Raw genomic sequence first — 24,872 nt, forward strand, 5'->3', positions numbered from 1 at the left:
CATTCAAATGCAGAAGTCGAAAGAATGTTTTCAGTGGTAAACGACATAAAAACAAAAAAACCTAACAAATTATCTGCAAATCATTTTTCTAAAATGAATAAAGAAATGTATTCATAGAATCGTTTTAGTATTTTAGTATCTAGGTGTTCGTATTGTATTCATATAATCACAGTTTAACTTTATAGTATATTATTACGCACTTTTTAAATAATTATGTTTCCCTATTGATGTTAAGTTTCATTTTCTTGAAATAAAGTATTTTATATCAAAATAAAACCTTTGTTTTTAAAATAATAATCGCTTAGTTAGTAATTACTTATCCCAAAAATACCTATAAGCTTAAATTCAAGATTTAATATCGTTTAGATTGAGCGTGAAAAGTAGGAGGGATTTCTTGTCAGATTTAGGGATATTTCGCGTTCGCTAGGGGGAAGAGCCGTGTTGTCGAGTTCCCAACACTGAGACGCATGTCAATAGTTCTATGTTACTCAAATCGTACGGTTGGGAGTGAGATACATAGAGCGACCATCTTAATAGCGCACGTAGCAGTGGCAACTAACTTGTTTGACATGTGTTGAAAGGAGATAGCTACATACACGTAGTTCGTGCTATAAACTGATACAACTGCATATATTTTAAAAACAGACTATAGAAACAGGTACTGTAGCAGGTAGTCCTGCCTACTTTCTCTTGTGAGAGGGGTGAAATCACCCACCCTTATTTAAGTCTGAATATAGCGGTACAGACGAGAGTCTACTTGTACCATCAGCATTTCATCTTATACAATAAAGTTTTTAAGTATTTATACAAAGACGACCATATCATTTGTTACGGCTAACATGACCACTCAACAGTGATTAATCGTACACTTTTCATTTGCTGGAAATTTTTGATGGCAATTTTCACTAGTGAAAATTTACGCGGCAAATTTTTTAAAATAGGCATGATTGGTCCGTACTGACCTGACTGGTTGAGAGAATGCGAGTTGAATTGTCAACGAAAAATAAGTCGGCAGACTATCATGATAACATGAATGCTGAGTTATACGAAAAATGGTTTGAAGAAAAGGTTTTACCAGGGCTGACTATAATTGTTTTAGATAATGCTAGATATCACTCCCCAATGGTGGAGACTAGACCATCATCTTCTAGGACCAAATTAAAAATATCCGAATGGTTACAAAACCGAAATACAAATTTTGATCGCGCTTCTTTGAAATGTGAATTGCTGGAAATTTCAAAGAAATATCCGCTGACAAAGGAATATGTTATAGACAATTCAGCGTTACAATTTGGACACGTTGTCTCAAGATTGCCCCCTTACCATTGTCAATTTAATCCTATCGAAATGGTTTGGGGTATTGCCAAGAATTATTGAATCAAATAACACCAGAAATTTGGTCTAACTGTATTTGTCATGTTGAAAAACTAATTGCAGGAGCATATAATATAAAAAAGAAGTGCTCCTGGATGAAGTAAGACAGCTTATTACATCGTTGGAAGAAAAAGACTCCAACGTTATTCGGACTCCGAAGATGAAAATTAATTTCATTAATTTTTATAAAATTCAAATAAAGTCTGTATTAAAGTTGCTTTAAATTTTAACTTTAAATTTAACGGTTGGGTGCCGCTGAAATAGCCCGGGGCGCTTTCTAATGTACCTGGCTTCAATCCCACCCACGATGGCCAAACTCCAACTGCAGTCCCTCCGTAAGTTCCGTAGCAACGAAAAGTGGACTCTATTGTTAAAGATATAATGTATACAATGTTTTCAAAATTCAGTTATGGGAATTTGCGCCTCCTTGATGGTTTTACAATACATCCTTCCTGGGTTGAAAATACTATGTTAGCAGAAACGTATTAGTAGAGTTAAGCCGGCCTGAGATATGTCATTTGGTGGGGGTGCGCGAAGACGGAAAACAGTCGGACGAGTTCATCTTTCGTAAAATAGGGGTGTTCAACAGATTAAAGATCAGCTGATTTTTTCAGTGACCGGTGAACGAGTAAAAGTTTCCATGTAGCTGTTTTTTGAGTAATTTAAGTGATTTGTCCGCGCAGATTTCCCCCACCAAATGACATATCTTAGGCCGGCTTAACTCTAACATTAATCCTAAACAAAACGAAGTTTTAAAGACAAGTTAGCCCAATGGGTTGATGGCAACAACAACCTCAATCTGTATGCATCAAGGATGGTCAATTATTTTGCAAAGCTTGGGGGAAAATGGTATGTTTTTTATCATGAAAAGTCTCCAATTACTTAAGATAAATGCTTTGTAGTTTATAGTGTGAAAGAAAATCCCATTTTGACCAACATAATAGAGGAGATGGCCACAAAGAGAAGGTTAGAACTCTTTTACGTCAAGCTTTAGTAAATCAAGTGGTTGGTATTGAGATTTACCACTGGTATCATTTCCTCCACTTTGCTGTCAAACTAAGCTGACTTTTGACAGCAGTAGATGCTTTATTGAGGGTGAACAACTTGTGAATGCAAGACATATTATTATTACATGCGGAGTCAGTGAAAAAGTCACCAATGGTTTTATGATTACAGCCTTTTGTTTACAAAAAAGTGCTCTAAAAAGTGATCTACATGAAATAAAAGGGAAAATTGTAATCGGTTCTGCAACTGAAATTGAAAATTTCCAGTGCACCTGTACGGCTGGTGACTCAGTATGCTGTAAGCATATATCTGGGACTTTCCTTTATACAGGGGGCAACAGTTAAATAGTTAAATATCTCGAGAATGGTTTCTCGGAAATCCTTGAGATTTGGTATGGAGTTAAGAGCAATTAAATTCTATTCTTTGCAATTTTTTCAGTTTTATACCTTCATTTGTTTTCGAGATACAAGGCTAACTTGAATTTTTTTAAATGGCAACAGGGGTTAATTTAATAATTTTTGAAAAGAGTTTTTTTTTCTGAAAAGCTATTACCTGATTCAGATATTTCTAAGAAAATCGTACGACACTCATTAATGACCAATAGAAAAATTAGTTCACGAGCCATAACCATGGCAACAAAAAAATGTCTTGGAAATTTTTTGTAGGTAGACCAACCTAACTGTGATTAATAAGTGGAAATTTTTTCAGCCAATCAAAATCATTTATTTTGTTGTTGTCTTGGTTATGGCTCGTGAACTAATTTTTCTATTGGTCTTTAATGAGTGTCGTACGATTTAAAAATTTATAATTGAAGAAGCATAATGTCCGTCTCGTTGTGATTTTCTTACCGAATATGCCCTCGTGCATTGATTAATATCCCGAAATTTTATTCTCATGCATTTCCAAAACGTAATTAGCACTCGTGTTCCACTCGGGCTAATTAATACGTTTTAGAAATGCATTCGAAAAAATTTCCGGAAATAATCAATGCACTAGGGATATTATAAGTGAAAATTTCTTCTGCAAGAACAAAAACTGAAGCAAGTAACTGGTGTGTTGGCCCCACATGCTTTAAAATCAGTAGTGACAGAAGCCAAGGAAGCCAATTATGTTGGTATTTTAACTGATACGAGCAATCATGGCAATATAAAACTTTTTCCAGTACTAATCCAGTATTTTTCTGTGACTTAAAAAATGAAAATGCTGAAACCATATCTACTTATTTGAATGAATTACTTATTAAGACTGATTTAAAAGATAAATGTATGTACTTCTTTTTCTGCAACCAATTTTGGTGGAGTAGACAGGGCTGGCAAAAAAAATGTCTTTTACAATTTAAAAACTTCTGTTAACTCAAAACTTATTGGTGTTGGTTGTCCAGTTCATGTACTGCATAACTGTATACAGAATGGTGTAGATACGTTGCCTCTTGACATAGAAAGCATTATTGTAAAAATTTATAATCACTTTTCAATTTATACTGTACGAACAGAAGCGCTTAATGATTTTTGTGTGCAACCGTACGCGAAATGAGCCTACAACAGGCCGCGAAATTGAATTTCGCAGCCGTTGCCTTGACGACGGCCGTAAAAGTAAATGTCATTTTTATATTTATTTATTATCACAATTACAACATATCTATCTGCATATTTCCGGTGTAATCTTACAAAATCTGGATTAGTGACAGTTAAAGTTTGATTTTGTGTCAGGAACGGCCACTATTAGTACAGAATTTTCATCCGGTTTGAAATTTTCACCAATTTCAAATGAGACAACCGCATGAAAAAGAGTCGATAAGAAAGATCCCCATTACAGTGCAACCTCGTTAATCCGAATCATTTAAAACCAGAGTGAATTATCAAAATATTCGAACTATCGAAGCACATTATTTTAATGTCTTTTTTCAAGATTTATCAATAAATAAATCATGTTGGAACAACTTATCATCTTTATTATTTAATGAAAACAACTTAACATACTATTAAAAAAAAAAGTCAGTAATTTTCTTTTGTCTGACGATTTTTTGATTCAAAATGTAAGCATTTTCTCGAAGCCGTTGGAGAACAAGAAGATCGCTGGATCCTGGACCAGAATAACAGTGCTCAATAAATCTAGAATATGTAATCAAATAAGGAGTACATAACGAAAAATTCAAAAATTTACAGTTTAATATTTTGTCTGTTTCTTCTAATGTTTGAAATTGTAGATGCGCCTACATTATATTCACTTGCCAAATTCTTACCAGTTTGGCCACTATCGATTTTTTTCAATATTTCGCTTTTTTGCTTAAGAGTTACCGTTACATGTTTTCGCTTTGGCGCCATTGTGAAAACTGAATACTTTCCCATGCAGTAGTGAACTTGGGAAACCAAAGATGCCTAATGTGCCATACGAGTATAATTTGTATATGTAAGGGCACGTACGTAGGAATTAAAAGCGTCTGGACGTGAGTTTTGATAAATTCGGAATAACGAAACCAGACGAATTCGGATTATAACGTATACAATGATAAATAAAAACCTATGCGGATTATTGAAGAATTCGAATTACTGCGCTTCGGATTAACGAGGTTGCACTGTATCGATCTATCATCTACAGTATGTCCCCGGATTGAGTTTACAAGAGGGAAAAAAAATTATTTTTGATTTTACGCAAAAACTTTAGTGAGATGAATTCGAACGACATGACGCGGATCTACAAAAGGCAGCCATCAGGGATGTGACAGCAGAAAGGACCACTTTACGAGGTGCAGCAGAGGAGTGTGGCGTCCCTGCTTCCACGTTATGTAATAAGCTAAGGGGGAAACATCCATTAACACCTGGAGGGCAAACTTCCTTGAAGAAAGAAGAAAAATCATGCTGGTGAAAGCAATTCTAAAGGCATCTGAGTAGGGCTTTCCATTTACGAGGCACGATATTCCTTCCCTGGTTAACCCCATTTAGGCCCAACGGGTCGAAAACGACCTAGTTCCTAAAATAAGCTACCAGCTATAAACGTGCATCTTTGAAATAATGTCTATACTAATATTCAGTAGTCAAAACAATAAACATCGTTGGTATAATATTGCAAAACTTGCTGAAAATTAGATCTTTTGGTACTGGCGATAAGTTTACATGAAAAAATATTGCAGTGTGACATGGATAGAAAATCGCACTGGGAAGTTGCTATTATGAGTACTCATTGTACTCTTTTTTAAATTATTTGTTTCACTGGTTTCAAAATGTACGGAGTAATACTTGGTTTGAGATTAGGTTTGTTCATTCAAAATATAAACGCATAAAAAGTTGCTTGGGTCGTTATCGGCCATTGGGTGATATACATTTTCCAATCTAAGAAGAAACCACTGACGGCGGCTGAGTTATTAGAAGAAATAGAGAAACTCTCCAATCATGATCCTGTTCCAAATGCAATCTATGACTCCCCTGGATGATAACAGATTTAAAAGTAATGAAGACTCAGGGGCTGAAGGCTGCAATGACCCTAACAGACTAAATCCAAAACAGCTTCAAGCGCAAGCGGAAACCATTACAGAAGAAAACAGAAATAACATTGAAGTCAATAAAGTAAAAGAATGTGAAGAAAATCGAAAAAGTCACGAAAAATTGATAATGGGTGAAAAAGAAAAGAAAGTTGAAATTCCGCAGCCAAACGTCGTCCACTGTTACAACAGGTTCATGGGTGGTGTCGAACAAATAGACAACAATGTGTCAAACTATCACATATTATTCCGAGTCAAGAAATGGTATATTCCCATTTCATTTTGGATGTTTGATGTATGCTTGAATAATGCTTGGATAGTGTCTAGGAAATTTGGAAAAAAAAATTGATAATCTGGAATTTCGAAGCTCAATTGTATTATCAATACTACAAAAATATGGAACACCTCCCTTATTTACTGGCCCAAGACTAGGGATGGGCAAAATACATCGATGTTTCTGATTATTCGATGTTCGAACGCTAACATCGATGTAAAAAAATCGATGTTCCGCATTTTCGATGATCGATCAATCATCGATGTTTTTGATGGCGATGCGCGATGGCTGAAATTTTTCAATTATTATAAACTTCATTAGTCTGTGTGATAAACTCTGTTTAAGTATTTTTTTTTTTTGTATTTACAATTTACATAGAATGTTACATTTATTTTGTTATTTTTAAAAATTCAGAAAAGTAAGTTTATTATGAAATTTAAAAAAAAGTAAAAATTGATTTTTGATTTATTATTGAAGCAAGTACGAATTACGAATCCAATAAGAATTAAGATCGATACATACGAAATTACATTCGTAATTTACTAAGCCAACATCGAGTATCGTAGATCGATGTATCGTACATCGAAGATGGTATATAAGAATCTTCTTCCATTTTATAGACATGATATGCGTGAACGCCTCGCTTCTGTGTAGAAGAGCTGTAAACTTAGACAGCCATTTACCTCTTGCCGAATTCAAACTGGAAATAGCAGAAGTGTTTACGAAATCAAACGGAAGACCTAGCAGTTCTTTACAGCCACAATTGGCGTTTAAAAAAAAGAAATACCCTTTATTCAAATTCCAGCTCAGGAAGTTCCAACAAACAATCAAAATCATTTGCCGAAATTGGGAGACAGGCAACGATGTAAATATGTAAGTATGGATCAAAATCATCTATATTTTGCGAAAAATGCCAAGTTCATCTCTGTCTGAACAAAGAGAGAAACTGTTTTTACGCATTTCATATAGGCTTTGCCATTTCTATTGAAACACCACCTGTTGATTGACAGTTTGGCAACGCTGCAAATATGTTTAGTAATTTTTTGACTATTATTGCCAATCTTGAATCTTGATTTTTGTTGAATGTCATGTCATATTTGACTCAACGCGTCTTTCATTCAATTATAACCCAATAATTATCAAGAATTTATTGTTTTTTCGCGAAAACAGAGCAAAATAGAAAAAAAAACGAGTCCTTATGGGTGCTGACATGAAGAGAACTCTTATTAAATTATATGATAAACTGCATTTAAGTCAGCCAATGTGGTCAGTCGGAAAAATTTGTGTTGAAATTTCAGAAATCTTTTCCGTAAGTTAAAAAAGGTGTTTTTCTATCATTCTAAAAAGCGTCAGCGTCTTCAGCTTAGAACCAATTTACATTTGCTAACAATGCTAACATTTAGGTATAACATCAAAATTAAATCCCGCACTTTTTATCACACGCCACTTGGCACATCGCCTTGAGGGGACACCTTAAATTATTGTTCTAAATTGGAATTAATTGTAACTTTGATTTTCATCTTTTCAGCTAAACTTTAAGTGCAGTTTTATTTGTTATTAATTATTATATATTATTATTATTATATAACTCATTTAACTTTAACAGCAGAAAAGTGAGGTTAGGTCTTAGTTTCGTCGATCCTCTGTGGTTTCAGTATAAGAAATATTCAATAAAAAAAGCATTTCAGCAAGTGTAGTTTATTAGAATACTTAATACATATAAGTACATTGAAATAAACCAAAATTAATTATTTTTTTACTTAAAACTTTTCCCCAATTCATTCAATTATGATTTCCTCAAACTCCTGATTTTTTTTTAATCCTTACAATCTTATCCCACATTGCCTATATACCCCCATAATACCAATTTCTTTTTCCAGATAGGTATCTGATATTACCGTCTACAGAATTATCCAATCACACCTGAGAGGCGAAATCCTTCAAGATTCCAAACCTGGCGCCAATCCTTTGATTTTGTAATTTCCTTGTTCATTGATTAAAATTCTTTGAGTTTCCCTTGGGTTTTACCTTCCACCTTCCAGCAGGAACACTAACCACGACAGATAACCACGCTAAAAACCACTCACTCACATTCGTAGTGGTAGGACTCGCAGGCGTAAAATTTTTAGATTTCTATTGACATTTATATTAAATTATTATATATATTAAGAATGCACGATGCGTCGATGAGATAAATAATTGCTAAATGTGTAGTTAGATCATTGATTTATCAATTTATCATGCTTATTTTGACAGTGATTTGCTTTGACGTTTTAGGAACTAGAAAATGTCAAAATTTCAAATTTCTCACTAAAAGCCGTTTTACAACCAACCGAACCTGTTACACATTGCTAAATTTTAGAAAAAATCCAACAGGTGGTGTTTCAATAGAAATGGCAGAGCCTATACCCAGTAAACATTTTTCATATTTCACTAGAAGCGTATTTTTGTTATACGAGTTTTTCTTAATTTTTTTTTATATTATTATTAAATGTCTTCTCTTGTCCATATCGCAATTTCAGCCTACTGAAGGGTTAAAGGCAAAAGACTTAAATCTGAATGGACTGATCATTTGCCACCAGGGTCAGCTGCAATGATGACACAGAAAGGGAGTATGACAAATGAATCTTTAATTTCCTGGTTTTTGCAAAGTATGTATGTATGTATAAGAACCAAGGATCTACATTCTTAATATTTGATGGAGCAAAATCGCACTTGGTCATCAGTATTGTTGAAGGTGCAGAAAATGGTTTCATTTTATAAAATATTGTCTAATTAGTTAATTACTATCTGAGGCGAAATTATGTGAATTCAAAAAATATAGATATGGTCAATCCCAAACATCTAAACAATTATCTTTCAATTGAAGACATCGCCTTAGGATCCAAAGCTCTCAATTAATAATCGAAAATGAATCCTAAACAAATTTCAACAAGTGAAGTCTTTTGGAGTTAGAGTTTTAGATTATTATATCACGTTGTGTATAAATGTTAGAATGAAATATGATTTTAAAAATTTAGTATTTGAAGAAATATCACTTACTGATCCCAAAGTCTTTGAATAATGATGAAATTCTGTCAATAATCCCTTTGGCAAAATAATTCCATAACTTGTACATACAACAATATTAACGTTTTAGATATGAAATATCGAGAATTGCAGAACTTGGCGGAAATCAATCAATTTTAAAAAGATTATGACTTTTTGGCAGCAAGTGTCTCAAGTCAAATCGCAAACAAATTACTGTTTGGAGAAATTTCGATGTTCTCAAAATATATGCTGACTCCCGCATTCATCTGCTAAAATTGAAAATATCTTCAGCAAAGTTAGTTTAATTAAAACAAAATTGAGGAATAAGCTGGTTACAAAAACTGCATTTCATTTGACTGACAAACCAACGTTACTTTCAACAAATAATGGTGAAGAGAACTAGATGATGAAGTGGTGGATGAGATTATTTCACTTATGTGATAAGTTATAACGTGCAATATTATTTTTTGTTACCTATATTCACTTACTATTATTTGTTTTGTTTTATATTTATATTATTCATTTTTCAAATTCTTTTAAGTACATTTTGTTTATTTTGAAATCTTAAAATAATAATAAACAATAAAAATAGTCAGTAACTACCTATTAACATTCCGAAACTGGACTAAAAAAACCAGCGACTATCATGAAGTGATGCCTGGAGTATTTGAACGCTGGATTGTAAATATCTTGTCAAAATTGCCGCCTAATGTCCTCATCGTGGCCGGTAACGTGCCATATCATAGCGTAAAGGCAGAAAAGACACCCACGTCTGCATGGCGAAAACCCGAAGTTTCAGACTTTTTACAAGAAAAATGCCTTGCGGTGGTAGAGGGCGCCCTCAAAATGGAACTATTAGCAGCTTCCAGAGTTTCTTTTGAACCAGCTTGTACAGTATCGAATAGATATATTGGTTGCACAAACCATGACCAACTTCATTAAACTATGTTATGGCCATCCCAAATGTCGAAAAAAAGTAAACCAAATGACAAGTCGATGATGGAGATGAAGTGGCGATATCTAGTGAAATTTAGAATAACCACACATTTAAAAAGTTAAATATCAGGTTATGTTATATGCCATTTCATTGTCAAAAACTGTCAGTTTATACGTTTTCGTCCTCATAAAAGTATAAACTGACAGTTTTTGACAATGAAATGGCATATAACATAACCTGATATTTAACTTTTTAAATGTGTGGTTATTCTAAATTTCACTAAATATCGCCACTTCATTTCCATCACATGACCAACTTCATTAAACTATGTTAACGAATTTCTTTTCTAGTACCACAAATTTCCCGAAGAACCTCAAACCATTTAGCTCTAACTCCACTGTCGCTGGGAAATTCAAATAAAGGTTTTTCAGAAATACCACAAATAATGCATTTAATGAGCATTTTCAGAGCTTTTTGATTGACAAAATTTCAAATTTGACGGCAATTTTACCTTGATGTCTAACAAACAGATGGCACCACTTCATCACTATCCATGACATACTTCATACGAAGCCCATTTTAATGGAATTGGAATGGCCATAACATAGTTTAATGAAGTTGGTCATGCACAAACATGCCGCCAAGTTTTGCGACTGCCGCCGTACCAGGGTTGCCAACTTGGTGATTTTTTCACCAAAACTAGAGATTTGTAGGACGCTGTTGAGAATTTTGAGATGTTTTTGAGATGGGTCTCCAAAATGGTGTATTTTTTATTCTAATCGGAGAATTCTGGTGAATTTGAACAAACAATACTAAAATTGTTGAATAATATTCAATATTGATTAAACGACCGTCACTGCCAAGGGAAATTTATTCTTAACTTAATTCAGTTGGCAATAGATTGGCACTAACGACTCTTTTTACATCCTTCCATCTAGTTCGCTAGTTCTGTCCTGTGGTTCTGTCTCTGTTTGATGTTAAGCTAAGCCTATGAGCTATATTAATCATTCGGTGTTCCGTGCAAGAGAAAGACGAGAAATTTAGAATTTTTATTTGAAAAACGTGGTAAAGTGCCAACCTAACCCTACTTTTCTTTCTTATGTGATAACAGAGTGATAAAACTGATAAGTGCACTTCGTGTGTATGCATAATTCAAAAGTAAGCTGTTATGTTAGTTAATGAATTGTTATTTAAAGAATATATTTTGTTTAGTGCCTCCACAATACGCTCAAAAATACAGAAACAGCTGGGAGAAATTACCAGCTATGAAAGGCTGGCTTCAACCATGTACCACAGCCAATAAAAAGGCGTATTGCAAGTACTGCAAAACATTCATAAACGCAAAATTGGGCGACCTAAACAAACATAGGCAGAGTATGAAACACAAAGCAGCCGAGAAACCTTTTTCCTGCCCAAGACAGCAAAAATTGAATCTGCAACCACTTAACAAAACTGTGACTGAACAGCAACAGAAGGAAGGAAAGACTTGCCTTTTTGTAGCTGCACACACGTCAATTAATGTAGTTGAACACTTGTGTGAAATACAGGATGTTCCCTTTCACCGAACAAAATGCACAAATATCATAAAAAATGTTGTGGGCCCCTATTTTCTTAATGACTTGTTGTTAGATATTGGAGACAAATATTATAGTTTAATTATTGATGAATCTACTGACGTGACGGTTTTAAAAATGTTAGGACTTGTTATTAGATATTTTAGCCAAAAACATTCTAGAATAGTTTGCACGTTTTTATCATTAGTTCATATCGAAAATGGAACTGCTGAATGCATTGTCGAATCCATAAAGGGGCTGTTGAAAAAGTACAACTTAGATTTGCAAAAGTTACAGGGAATTGGGACCGACAATGCTTCGGCAATGGTGGGGATTAATGGTGGGGTTTTCAAAAAATTAAAAGAAGACATACCACATTTAGTTTTGGTACGGTGCATTTGCCATTCATTACAACTGGCTGTTTCAAGTGCTTCAGAAACAACGTTGCCTAGAAATATTGAATATCTAATTAAAGAAACCTACAATTGGTTTAGTAACAGTTCAATTCGTCAACTTGCCTATCAACAAATTTATAGTGTGATTAATAATGGGGAAAAACCGTTAAAAATATTACAGATGGCCGCAACACGTTGGATATCTATTGAGCCAGCAATAAAACGCATTTTAGAACAATGGGACAGCCTAAAGGCTCATTTTGATATTGTTCGTATCAAGGAAAAGTGTTATACATCTGAAATTCTATACTCTATGTACAAAGACCTCAACAATAAGGTTTATTTGGAATTTATCTACAACATTGTCAATCTTGTGCAAGCTACAAATAAAAGCTTTGAAGCATCTAATGCCGATGTTACAAAATTATTTGTTAATTTAAATAATTTGTACTTAACTGTAGTTAAAAATATTGTTATTCCAACTGCAAAAATTAACTCTATTGCTGAGGACTTTGAAAACCGTTTAGACCCCAATCCCTACTTGGGATATGCCTTTGAAAAGGCTTGTACCGACTGCTCTGTGAGCCAACATGATAAAGAGATCATTAAGAACCGTTGTTTTCAATTTTTAATTGAATTAGCTAAGCAGGTGAAACAGAGGTTGTGTGATAATATAAAAATATTAGAAAAAATGCAATACTTTTCAGTCACTGAGTGTTTAAAACCAAATAAAATGCCTATTACAGACATTGCATGTCAGTTTTATGCTGACCCACAAACAATATCGAAAATTGAAAATCAATGGAACAGTTTACAATTGATACCTTGGTCTGAAATACATAATACAGAACTGTTTTGGATAGAAGTAAAAAATTACAGAGATGCATCCAATGAAAATCCTTTTCAAAATTTAGTCGATGTGGCATTAAGAATCCTTTGCCTACCTCATTCAAATGCAAAAGTCGAGCGAGTTTTTAGTTCGATGAATATTGTTAAAAATAAAATTCGCAACAAAATGAAACTAGACCTCCTCAATAACATATTAAATATAAAATGTTTAATGTTTAATAGTTTATTCACGCCAAGAAAGCAATTACAAGAAAACACACATGGAGCATTAGCAAGAACAAAAAGTGGGAACAAGATGCATCACTTGCATAGAAGTCTCCTACAGTCACTCTTGAACTTATTTGTCGAGACTCCACAGAAGTCTAACTCGTTACAGTAAAGGTTGGCCAGGCGAAGGGCACTATTCAAGGGTGAATTGTAGGAGTAATTGTGTTTATGGCAGTAAACATGAAACAAATTCGGGTGTCTGAGGTTACATAAAGGAACATTAAAGCCGATACGAAGCAGAGCATCAGAAGAATCAACATTATAGTTAATTATTTTATGTAGAAAACACAGCTTGTGACAATCCCTTCTGGTTTTAAGTGAGGGCAAAGACATGTAAGCGGCTACAGAGTGCAAATCATCAAAATTGATATTTTGAGTTCTCAGCTTATATTTCAAATACTTCAAGAAATTGTTCTGTACCGACTCGATACGTGAAATGTGAGTACCGTAAAAAGGTGACCAGATAACACAATTGTATTCTAATATTGAGCGGACCAAGGAATTATATAATATTATAATCGCTCTGGTGTTCTTAAAATCCACTGTCCATCTTTTTAAACATCCCAGCATTTTTCTTCCCCTAGAAATCAAGAAGTCGTAATGTTCATGAAACGATAAATTGGAATCGAAAAAAAGACCCAGGTCTTTGATGGCATTGATAATTTCCAGCTGCTCCCCTTCCAATGAATAATAAGGAACGGAGGGCACAGTTTTCCTGCTGAAACACATTGCCTTGCATTTGCAAACATTGAGTTTCATACCATTGCGTGCGCACCAGTTTTCAATTCTTCTGACATCCTGCTGAAGATCAAATACATCCAGCTGCGTTTTGATGATTTTATAGATTTTTAGATCGTCCGCGTACAGCAGCGATGCCGAGGTCAGACTATCAGTGATGTCATTGATGAAGATGATGAATGAAATATGGGTTGAAGAGAATAGGTAAATGCTGCAATTCTTTTAATTTACCCGATGAGGTTTTGCTAATGTTCGATACGAACGTTGCTTACAAGAGAACTAGTGATGAAGCCGAAAATTTAGATGTAGACAATATTTTGCAGAACTTATGTGTTGACTGAAAAAAAAGAAATTCTACCAAAGATATTTTTTATTTGTTTTTTGTTTTAATATTTTTAATTCTTTATGTTAAATAAGAAAAACAAATTTGTTATTTTTTTTTAAGTTTTGTTTCAATGTTTTATTTTTTGTTTGTTAAATAAGAATTATTATTGTTATCTTAATGTTTTTTTAATGTTTGATGTTCAAAATGTTTAACGTTTCTATTTTTATACAAATAAATAGGCACCTACTTATTTAAATTTTTTATTATTAACCTTTCAAATTTGGAGAATTCTGGTGAATTTTAAGGTTGCGAAATGAGAATTTGGTAATTTTATAGTTGGCAACACTGCGCCGTACCATTGTCAGCTCAATCAACCCAATCGAAACGGTATGGGCGCAGATCAAAGGTTATGTTGCTTCCAACAAAACTTTTAAATCACTGGAGGTGAAAACTCTGTTTGTTGAGGGCCTGCGACAAGTTACAGCCCAAAATTGGCAGACTACATTAGTCATGTTCTTCGACAAGAGGAAAACATATAATGCTATTGATATTGAAGAGATGCAGCTGGAGTTTGTTGTTATTAGTTAACACTGCTTCCAGTCATATTTTTGTTGTTTATTTTTTTTTTGTTGGATAATCTTTCTTATTCTTGAAAATCAAATTGAGCTATCTTACACTACAGAAATACAGGGTAGTTTCTTATAAACAAAATAATAACAAACAAAATAATTCACCTATTGTCAATATGCGCCACTATTTACTACAACAATGACCTGCGATAATTAAATACATAACGACTTACTGAACACATATTCTGAGAAAACCACAATAAAAGACTTAAATAAAAACTTACCATTTGGTGGAGAGTAGCTAGTTGTTTCAGGTGTTCTCTAACGACTTCCAAAGGTGATGTCTCCTTTTGTTGGAATGATAAATCATCTCTCAAAAAACAAACACAACGACGCGCACAGTTCGTTCATCTGTAAGATACAACAGAAAAAATAATAAACACCACATAAACACGTTCAGCAGAAACTTCGCTTTTGCAAAAAGTTAATATAACCTAAAAATGGCCCTACTCGTGTTACATTCCCAGACAGTAAATTTTAACCGAATAAAATAGTGCATGAGAGCGACTATACCCGTTATAATGAAAAATATGATCAATAATGAACATAACAAACAAAATATGAAAAGAAAAACTTACAATTTCGATTGCCGCACTATTTACACCACATGTTTGAATATGATAACCACAGAACACCTATGATAACATGAATTTGTTGAACTCTATACTCTATGGTTTGAACTGGTTTGAACCACAGACACAGAATCCACTTATTTGAACGGAACGAAAACCGGAACCATAGATAAAGAACGACTGGAACACCAAAACAAAAGTTGCAATGGTAATGGTGGGTGATGCGTAAGCGTCTGCGTGACAGGTTTGTGTTCTGTGCGTGACAGTGACCAGTGAGCAGTGACCGCCACTCAGTCACTCACATAAAGTCCCTAGATATTTTATCCAATATTACTCCTAATAAAATTAGGTCTTTACGGCGCGGCGTATCAGTGTGTTGAGAAGATGAAAATCTAGAAAATGGATGATACAATTATGGACGATTGCTTCCCAATACCTGTAATGTACAGTTGCGGCCGTTGAAATCTCAGACAGGAAAGATTTAAACACTCTGTATAAATTCCGAAATTTGATTAGCGTAAACAGGATTTTCATCAAGGATTATAAAGTCAGTGACAGTATTTGACATATTAGGTCAGAATCGCGCGTAACTTTTGAAATGCCGCAATTATCTGATTTGCAAAAATGTGTTTGACTGAGGGACGGTGTGAGTATAGCAGCCATTGCGAGAGAAATTAATGTGGATAATGTTTGAGTGACATTTCGAGAAACGTCACTTTCAATACCATTTACAAAGCCAAAAGTTTGGCGTTGTCAAAGTGTCTGAGTTTTCAACGGCCGCAACTGTACCGTGTGAGCAACAAGTACTGATTGAGTTGGCAATAAATTCTGGTGATTTTTGGTGACTTTTATGTCATGTTCCAACGAGAAAACCATTTTATTAATAAAATATTACAAAAACCAAGACGTTTAAATTTGAAATGTATAGCAGCTGTCAATAATGTCAATAAAACAAACCGAAATAGGTACAATTCACAGTCTTGAAAATTTTATGTAAAATTTTTTTTGCCAACTGAATCAGTTATTGTTGCTCACCCTATATTTTATGAATACAGAAAGATACGCTTGTTTAAAAATCACACAAAAAATGTATGGGTGCTATTTAAAAAACCAAAGTTGGTTGCCAATGCCATAGCAGCGAAACAAAAGAAGATAGAAACAAACTAGAAAGACCAGATGATGCAGGATAATACACGAATCAACTTTTATATTAAACATTTTTTCATAAATTATCAAATTAAAAAGTTACAGCCAATATTTGATACTTTTGTTCCACCTGTATAATAAGGTGCTGCTTTTTTTCGGTTCCGATCTTTTATTAAGTTTGTCATATTTTTCAATATTCTGAAATGACACTCCAATGTGTCAGCCTTTAAAAGGAATATTCAATTACTTTAGGGATTTCATTATTTGGTGTTAAACTATCACATTCTTCTTGAACAAAGACCAAAGCGGTGGGTGTAATTTTTTTCGTCAATATAGTGTAAGTACTGAGGTCACTTAGTATAAGAGTTTCATGCTTTACAAGGATATGTTCTTCAACGTAATTCACAACTTGCAACCATGCTTCCTAGGACAATTTTTCATTGTTGGTTTTGACACGAATTTTGCTTGTTTTTTTTTTGGATACGTATTAGCTATAACAACTTCTGTGATATTTAGCGTCATAAGCAAAGCAAAAAATTATTTCTCCACGACTGTTAAAGAATGAATGCATTCTTGTTGGATATTCAACGAAAGAATGATTTCAATTCCACATCCGGTGAGAGAAAATGCTAAAACCCACGGCTGTCGGCCAATCCATCCCTGCATCCCTCGTATTTACATTCCCTCACCCGCAGATCGCCAATCAGATGCGTTTCTGAACAATAAGTCGCGCATCACGTAGCAACCGCTAAATGAGGCACAATTTTAATTGTCAAATAGTAAAAGTCAAATTAAATTCAATTCAACCTAATGACATTAGAAAACTGATAAACATTTTTTGCACAGACCAATTATGCCAAAATAGTAAATGTATGTGCATGAAGGAAGGCTTAAAATGCTGCAGTGATTGTTCTTGCAAAAAATGTCACAACAATGTTTCTTGTTTATGTATATGAGAATGAGGATGACGAAGAAAGCATTTAAAATAGGTACATTTTAGCAAAAATACAAAAAATTTACCTACTAAAAATTTTACAATTATTGTTTTTAGAATTTGCGTCTCTAATAGGTCTATTATTGTATTCAATTTGGAGTTGTTTATGGCTCTCTATTAAAGCACTCGTAGTTTAATAGATCTCTAAGAAAATGTTTATCAATATTTCAGTGTATTATTGTCATTTACACCAAAAAGCTTCCAATATTAATGTTCAAACTCTACTTTGTAACATCTGTTGCAGATGTAGTTGCATCCGTTACCTTGAATTACCAATTAATACAAAATTCCCTAGAATTTGAAAATTTAATTTGTTTATTTAAAAATTAAAACAAATTCTAAAAAACTCGTTTTATAAGGACATTGGCGCACTCGTCCCACAGAAAACTCTCCTACGGCTCGTTTTCTACACTTGGGACTCGTGCGCCAAATCAACTCTTATAAAACTCGTTCTTTAATATACTATTTTAGACGGCTACACTCTCTATATCGATATAGACGACTAAATACGCGAGCCGGGTTATTTTTGCCTTCCAGGAGCCGCCGCGCGTTCGCTCGTCGAATAAAAAAATATTTTCTCAAAAAGTATACGGGCTATCGACTTAATTGTTTTTTTCAAAACTTTTCCAATATCTTAGTCATGTTTGACTCGCTGCATGTGTATCGAAATTTTCAACATTTCACAAAGGTCCCAGCAGAGTGAAGTTTACGATGCGCATTTTTGATTAATCTAAATTTATTAATTATTTTTTTCAAAATTATCGATATTTGCGAAATTTTCAATTGACTGTTGGGAGCGCTGTACTTTTTAGTATAAATATACAGAAAATCAAAGTTATAGCTTCAATAATTAAATTAACACAGCGTTAAATGTTACGAGAAAGTAGTTTTTCCGACTACACATCAACTACGTATACAGGCCGTTTTCAAAGTTCGGTCCTATTAAAAAAAGTTGTAGATGACCATTCCTTATGCCCCAAAATATCATCTATATTATATAAGATAGTATAGGTCTCATTTAGTTATACCTCGGTATCACCTACCCTCAGAATAAAAACCTACGTATTAAAAAATAAAAGCCAATTTTATAAACTGAATACAACAAATGTTCAAAATGGGCACCGTTTGTTTCTTGGCAAATTGCAAATCGATAGTAACATGCATCCCTTAAGTTTTGTAACATTTCCAGTGTGATTTGCCTAATTTTATATTAATAACATAATTATAATAACATTTTTGTTTTACAATACAAAAATTTCCGATAATATTGCGGAATCCTGGAAAAGTGCCCCGAATGCTTGCAGCGTTTCCACGTTGAATGGAAAGGGAAATCCTCTCGAAAAGGAATTTCTTTGATTTTGAATCGCCTGATTCCGCGATAAGTCGGTTTCCGATATAAAATATAAAATTGTTTTTATTTTTTAGCAGGTAGGCTTTGAAAATATTCAGAAAACAAATAGTGCATTGTATTCCTTCCGAAGTGGCCTTTCAAACGAGGTGTCACTTGGTATACCCTTATATTTGAAAAAAAAAAGTTAGAGGAGGTTGCGTACTTTAGGAAGCAGTTATGCAAAAACCACATGTGCTAAAATGTGGGCAAGGAAAAACAAAAATCGACCTGTTTCGGGATTTACAAAAATCGCCTATGTCGAAGTTATAGTCCAATTTTTACCCTTTTGCGATGATGTCATTATCTAGTAACTTCACGTATGTTTGAGCTAGGATCAGAAACAAATTTGAATTGATCAAAAATAACTATAATGTTTCAAATTTGTTGACAATTGCTTCGAAAGGTTATGTTTGTAATCAAATGTAATAAGTGAAAGAAATTAAAAATTGTCAAATTGACAGGAGCATAAAATAACCTCAAAGTGACCGTCAATAAATAAACGTGCCTTTTTTTGTTTTTTTTTTTCTGTTTCTGTCGTTTCAATAAAGAGAAAGTGAGGAAGGAAATCGTGACGTCACCTGAAAAGGGTAAAAATTGGACTATATGAATTTTTTCCAGTTAAAGTTTCCACACTGTATTAACGTTAGCGGAACCAAAACACAGTTGAAACCTGTTGAAACTAATCTCTTGTTAAAATCCACCAACCTAACCTGAAACTGTGCAGTATTTGCAGATTTGCAGAATTTATTCTGCACATAAAGCGGCACATTCAAAATTTGACAAGTTGACATAAGGCTGTTGCACAGTAATAAAACTTTTGGGCGAGGTGTAGTTCAAGTTGCAGAAGTATTCAGAATTCTTGGATCGGTCAAACATTGCAGCAGGTACCCTCTCGAGACCCGTCAGTCATAAAATTAGCATTTTACAAGAGCATTAAATCTTCGTATTGTGAACGAATTTGTTGGCAAATTTTAGATTTTCTTATTTCTTGTAGTTTGGATTTATTTATCTGTGCACTTTAGTGATTGAATCTTTTACTTGCAAAAAATTCTTTTGAAGAAAATAACGGACAATGATTAATACAAATGTAAAGGCTATGACTTTGACAGTGTCAGATTTTTCGTATCTCTGCTATCTTTATAATTGATTTCATATAAATGTTCATCAAGTGAGCTATGCATTTGTAAAAGCACCTTTAATTTAGTTACATTACAAAAGTCACATTTATGAAGGTCATGTCCAATAAATCTTTACTTGGTAAAAATACAAAGACAAAAACAAATAAGAATTACTTTAATTCAATCAGTAAAAAGACGTAACATTGCTTTTGAAATCAGCAATGTTAAAATGGACAAAAACTAAAAAATTAATCAAATCGGGTTCGCGCAGAGCAAGCAACTTTGAAAGTTAAAGTCACTAGCTTTAGCTTTACTACCAACTGAAAATCTGATTTTCATGGCTTGCTTAGATGCACATTTATATAAAATTATAGTTTCTGTATAAATTAGTAGGGGTTTTAATATTCTATATTCAATCGTTACTGAGAACAACTAATTACCTACAGCTTGGCCGTTTACTCGACGTTACTAGACTGTGACTAGACGCAGGTAGTTTGGCCCAAACGACCGATACCGGGTTCGATATTGGAATGGATGGGAACAGAAAAGTTTGACTGTCACATTCTGAGATTATTTAGTTTTTAGGTTAATAATAATTAGATGATATACCTATTTTAACTTAGGTTTCTTAATTTATTTTTTTTCAATCCATTTTCATAAAGTAAAACGCCCCAAATTAAATAAACCAAATATCTTTACATCAAAACATTTTCATTAAATTCTAATCACGGATTTTATTTCTCTATGTATTATGGTTTCATAACGTGTACCAAATTTGAACTGCATCGAACAAAATTTAATTTTTAAAGTGATAGTTTTTTAACTGCTGTACCTAGGTAATCAATTTTAACAAAAAAGTAATACCCAATTTTTGTGACGGTGAACAGTATTTATGCATCTACAGGGTGTTTGAAAATTGCTAGTACAAAAAAATACTGGTAATTTGTGATGGTGAGTTAAAGTCATCGGCAAAGAAAAATTTTAATAAAAGTCCTCTAATTTTCGAGATAAAAATTACTAAAAATTGGGTTAAAATTGTTAGTGCCATTGTTAGTTGCCAAAATCTTGCAAAAAAATATGTATTTTTCATATTGTTGTATAGTCCTTCATTATCACGCTTGGTTACCAAGGTTTAAAAAATACTGCCCCGCCTGAGGCGTAAAATATGCTGGGATAGGGTTACTTTATCCCTTTTGTTTAAAAAAATTAAAAATTGGTTTTTTGGATTCCTTAGGACTTCTAGATGCCACAGTTTTTTTTTGTACTAGCTATTTTCAAACACCCTGTATAATACTTTCATATAAATATAATTTAGTTTTAAAGTCATTTTCGTGCTTATCATAAGTGATGGGACACCCGCTACATAGTTTAAATTTTTATTTCATACTATCCGGTAGATGTTCAATTGCATCATCAATTTAAGTCCAGTAAGTAAGTTATAATAACAATATCAGAAAGTGTCACTAAGCAACACCTAACGGGCTGTTTTATTTTTATACATCAAATCTGATATTGAAAAGTGAAAAAGATAAAAAATATTTGACAGTTTAACCTTAAAGTCGTTAGGGCTTTACGTGAATTTAGTAGGCCATTTTGTAGCCTACTCACAACAAATTAATTTGGTGTATGGATAATTAAAATCGTCCGATAAATAAGGGAGCTATGGACTCGTCTTTTTTTTGGGACACCTGTATAATTGGTGCTCGATCAAAAAAAGTGTTATATGTAGGTATTAGGTATTTTAATTACTCGCTATTATTAGAATTAGTGATTGGTTTACTTTGTTAAAAAGATAAAAAGGTTATGATACCGCACCGCGGCAATCCGGCCATCTCCTTTCAGGTATATTTTAAAAATGGGATTCATAAGTTGACCATCGCGGCACGCCGGGCCTGCCCCGAGGGTGTTCCCGTGAGCCCAGTGCAAGTATCTTCCCAACAAAAGTTGCGAGTTTACGACCTCCAGGGGCTGCAGGTAGTTGAGAAGTATAGTGGACTGCCTAATAACCGAATTTTACGCGTTTTGTTGAGGCTTTTGTTTATTTTTTTGCTTCCAATCTAATTTGTTTTTCCAAAAACTGAGACAGTAGCCCCATGAGATACGTTCTTCTGAATCCAATGCACTTTTTAAATAGTCTCTAAATGAAAAATTGAGCAAAAATAATTAAAATTACTGAAAAACGTTATTAATTTTTTTAAAAAGAATGAAGCGATTTTTCAAAAAACTGAGACAGTAGCCCTGTGAGATACGTTAATGTTTAACAAAAAATATAGTCACCATAGCAACATAAAACTGTGGAAAAATAATTAGAATCCGTTTAGCGCGCTTTACCATTGCTTGGCCAACCACTAGGCAACAGCCTTAAATCTCCAGGAGCGCTAAACGGTTTTGCTTTCTGGCGTGTAAAGAGAACCGACAGTTTTTGCATTGCCATAAAATATGTGTCACTTGGGCGCAAGGCTTGGGCGTAGGCAAGATATCTTGGGCGTAGGCATAGGCAACCCGCAATTGTGGTAAAATTTAAAAGGAACGATAGAAAAAGTCGTCCGAATAATTTGATTTGCCATAATAATTAAATGACTCATTTCCAAATGAAAGCGGTTAAATGTGTCATCAACACTATCACTACAAATAGGCTTTAACAACGTATTATATGTTTATTACTTAATGATAATTGATAACACTACACAAGAACATATGGCAGCACCGATTACCAGTATGTCAAAATAAAAATCCGGAAGATGACATCAGTCGTGTGCAATGTGGTTTAGTAATTGAATTGAATTAAATCGATAATCGTACAAATTTACAATATTTAATTCTCGTTGTATTTACGAAAGATAACATCGGCAAGATAAAAACTGACATAAATACACCACGAAAGCGGTGACTAACAATGGCGTGAAGTAGGTTACAAACGTTCAAAACAGTAGAGGAGAAGTTGGTGTTGTGGTGGGTGCTGCAGAGTTGTAAAAGCCTTGATAGTGAAATAAATTCATTAATGTTGGTCTAATAATAGTCAGCAACAATAAGACTATTTAGAAAATTGTCGTTTCAAGTAGCTAATCAGCGGAGGTAAGTCGGTGCACGAAAACTCCCCAAACGTGAGGTCAATGACAGCATAATACAATTTACAAGCCGGCACGGCACGCCTCACTAACATTTCCCCACATTTCCAGTGAAAATGTCGAAAAAACCCACCGCCCAGCCGGCCCTGCACAAGGTCATCATGGTGGGCAGCGGCGGCGTCGGCAAATCAGCCCTCACCCTGCAGTTCATGTATGACGAGTTCGTGGAGGACTACGAGCCCACCAAGGCGGACTCGTACCGGAAGAAAATCCTCCTGGACGGCGAAGACGTACAAATCGACATCCTCGACACTGCCGGCCAAGAAGACTACGCTGCCATCAGAGACAACTACTTCCGGAGCGGCGAGGGCTTTCTCTGTATTTTCTCCATAACGGAAGACGAGAGCTTCCAAGCCACACAGGAGTTCAGGGAGCAAATTTTACGAGTCAAAAATGACGAGAACATTCCTTTTTTGTTAGTCGGCAACAAAAGTGACCTTGAGGACAGGCGAAAAGTCTCATTTCAGGAGGCCAGCGACAGAGCGAAACAGTGGGGTGTGCCGTACGTCGAGACCTCCGCCAAGACGAGGGAGCACGTCGATAAGGTAAATATTTGTCGAGCGTGAAAAATGGTCCGCTATTAAAGGAAATTCTCCATTTTCCATTTTGCTGTAACTAACAATTCGTAATTTCACGCTGCTGGAGATGATAAAATTAATTTTGTGGGAACATTAGTCATACACCAAGACAATGGGTCAAAGAGCAAGCGCTCGTTCTACAGTTATTTGGTAGCGTGCGCTACAATTTCCACGCGAATTTAAATCGATTTTTACACAATCATAAATTTTCTAATTTTACCCATTTTCTATTTATTTGTTCGGCGGTGAATCATCCAGATATGTAAAGTGTTATCCTCATGATTCATTGGGTGATTTGGTCATAGATAGTAAGTAGTGATGACCTTTGCAGGTCTTCTATGATCTAATGAGGGAAATTCGCGCCAGGAAGATGGAGGAAAACAAAACGAATAACGGCAGGGGCAAAGACAAGAGTAAAAAGAAGAAGTTGAAGTGTACCCTGCTCTAGGGATGCTGGACCTTTCCAAGGATGCTTATGCTTTAGATGTAGTCATAAGCTGTTTTGTACGACATGATTGAAATTTCTGAATGTAAAATATTGTATTTGTATGTTTGTATTTCATAATATTAGATTTTAGTTACTTTTATAATCAATCGGGTCTAGTTACGGCACTCTCCTGCCACGTGTATGCCCCCACTCATTTTTTAACTCCATTTTGTTATGCTAGTTCTTAAGAGTGTACATGTTTCTAGTTTTAAGAGATAATTTATTTCTAAGCTATGCATTATTGTGTGAAACATTAAGTCTTAAAATTAAATTTTTCAACACAGTTTTTCACATCACCAGTATTTTATTTTTTATTTATCTAGTTGGGGATTTTTTTTTGCACAATAATCATAGTCCTGTCTGGCTTTTAATGTAAGGAATATGAAATGCCTATATGTTTATAGAAATATATATATTATCGAGATTATCATTAGTTTGGCTACAATTCTGGAACAGATCTGTAATCTAAGAGGGGAGTATATTTTCATACTTGTCACCAGTATTTGTTTCCAATATAATTTGTACTGCCATTGCAATATGTTAAATAAAATTTTACTCACTTTTTGATTATTTTACTCACGACCTGCTGTATTGTTACCGGCCTG

At 34.2% G+C, this 24,872-nt stretch overlaps 1 protein-coding gene and 1 long non-coding RNA gene across 2 annotated transcripts; both read left to right on the plus strand.

Annotated features, from left to right (window-relative positions):
- Window positions 1-11,121: 11,121 nt before the first annotated feature.
- LOC138125558 (uncharacterized) lies at window positions 11,122-13,684 on the plus strand. The gene is made up of 2 exons (XR_011157484.1): window positions 11,122-11,256; window positions 11,311-13,684. It is a non-coding gene; the product is annotated as an uncharacterized lncRNA (long non-coding RNA).
- A 9,087-nt stretch (window positions 13,685-22,771) lies between these two features.
- Rala (Ras-like protein A) lies at window positions 22,772-24,829 on the plus strand. Its single transcript, XM_069040940.1, has 3 exons — window positions 22,772-23,149; window positions 23,254-23,747; window positions 24,112-24,829. The coding sequence occupies exons 2-3, from the start codon at window positions 23,259-23,261 to the stop codon at window positions 24,226-24,228; spliced, it is 606 nt and encodes a 201-aa protein (XP_068897041.1). The 5' UTR covers window positions 22,772-23,149; window positions 23,254-23,258; the 3' UTR covers window positions 24,229-24,829.
- Window positions 24,830-24,872: the final 43 nt, after the last annotated feature.

Source organism: Tenebrio molitor, chromosome 3 (assembly GCF_963966145.1).
Source record: "Tenebrio molitor chromosome 3, icTenMoli1.1, whole genome shotgun sequence".
NCBI classification, from domain to species: Eukaryota; Metazoa; Arthropoda; class Insecta; order Coleoptera; family Tenebrionidae; genus Tenebrio; species Tenebrio molitor.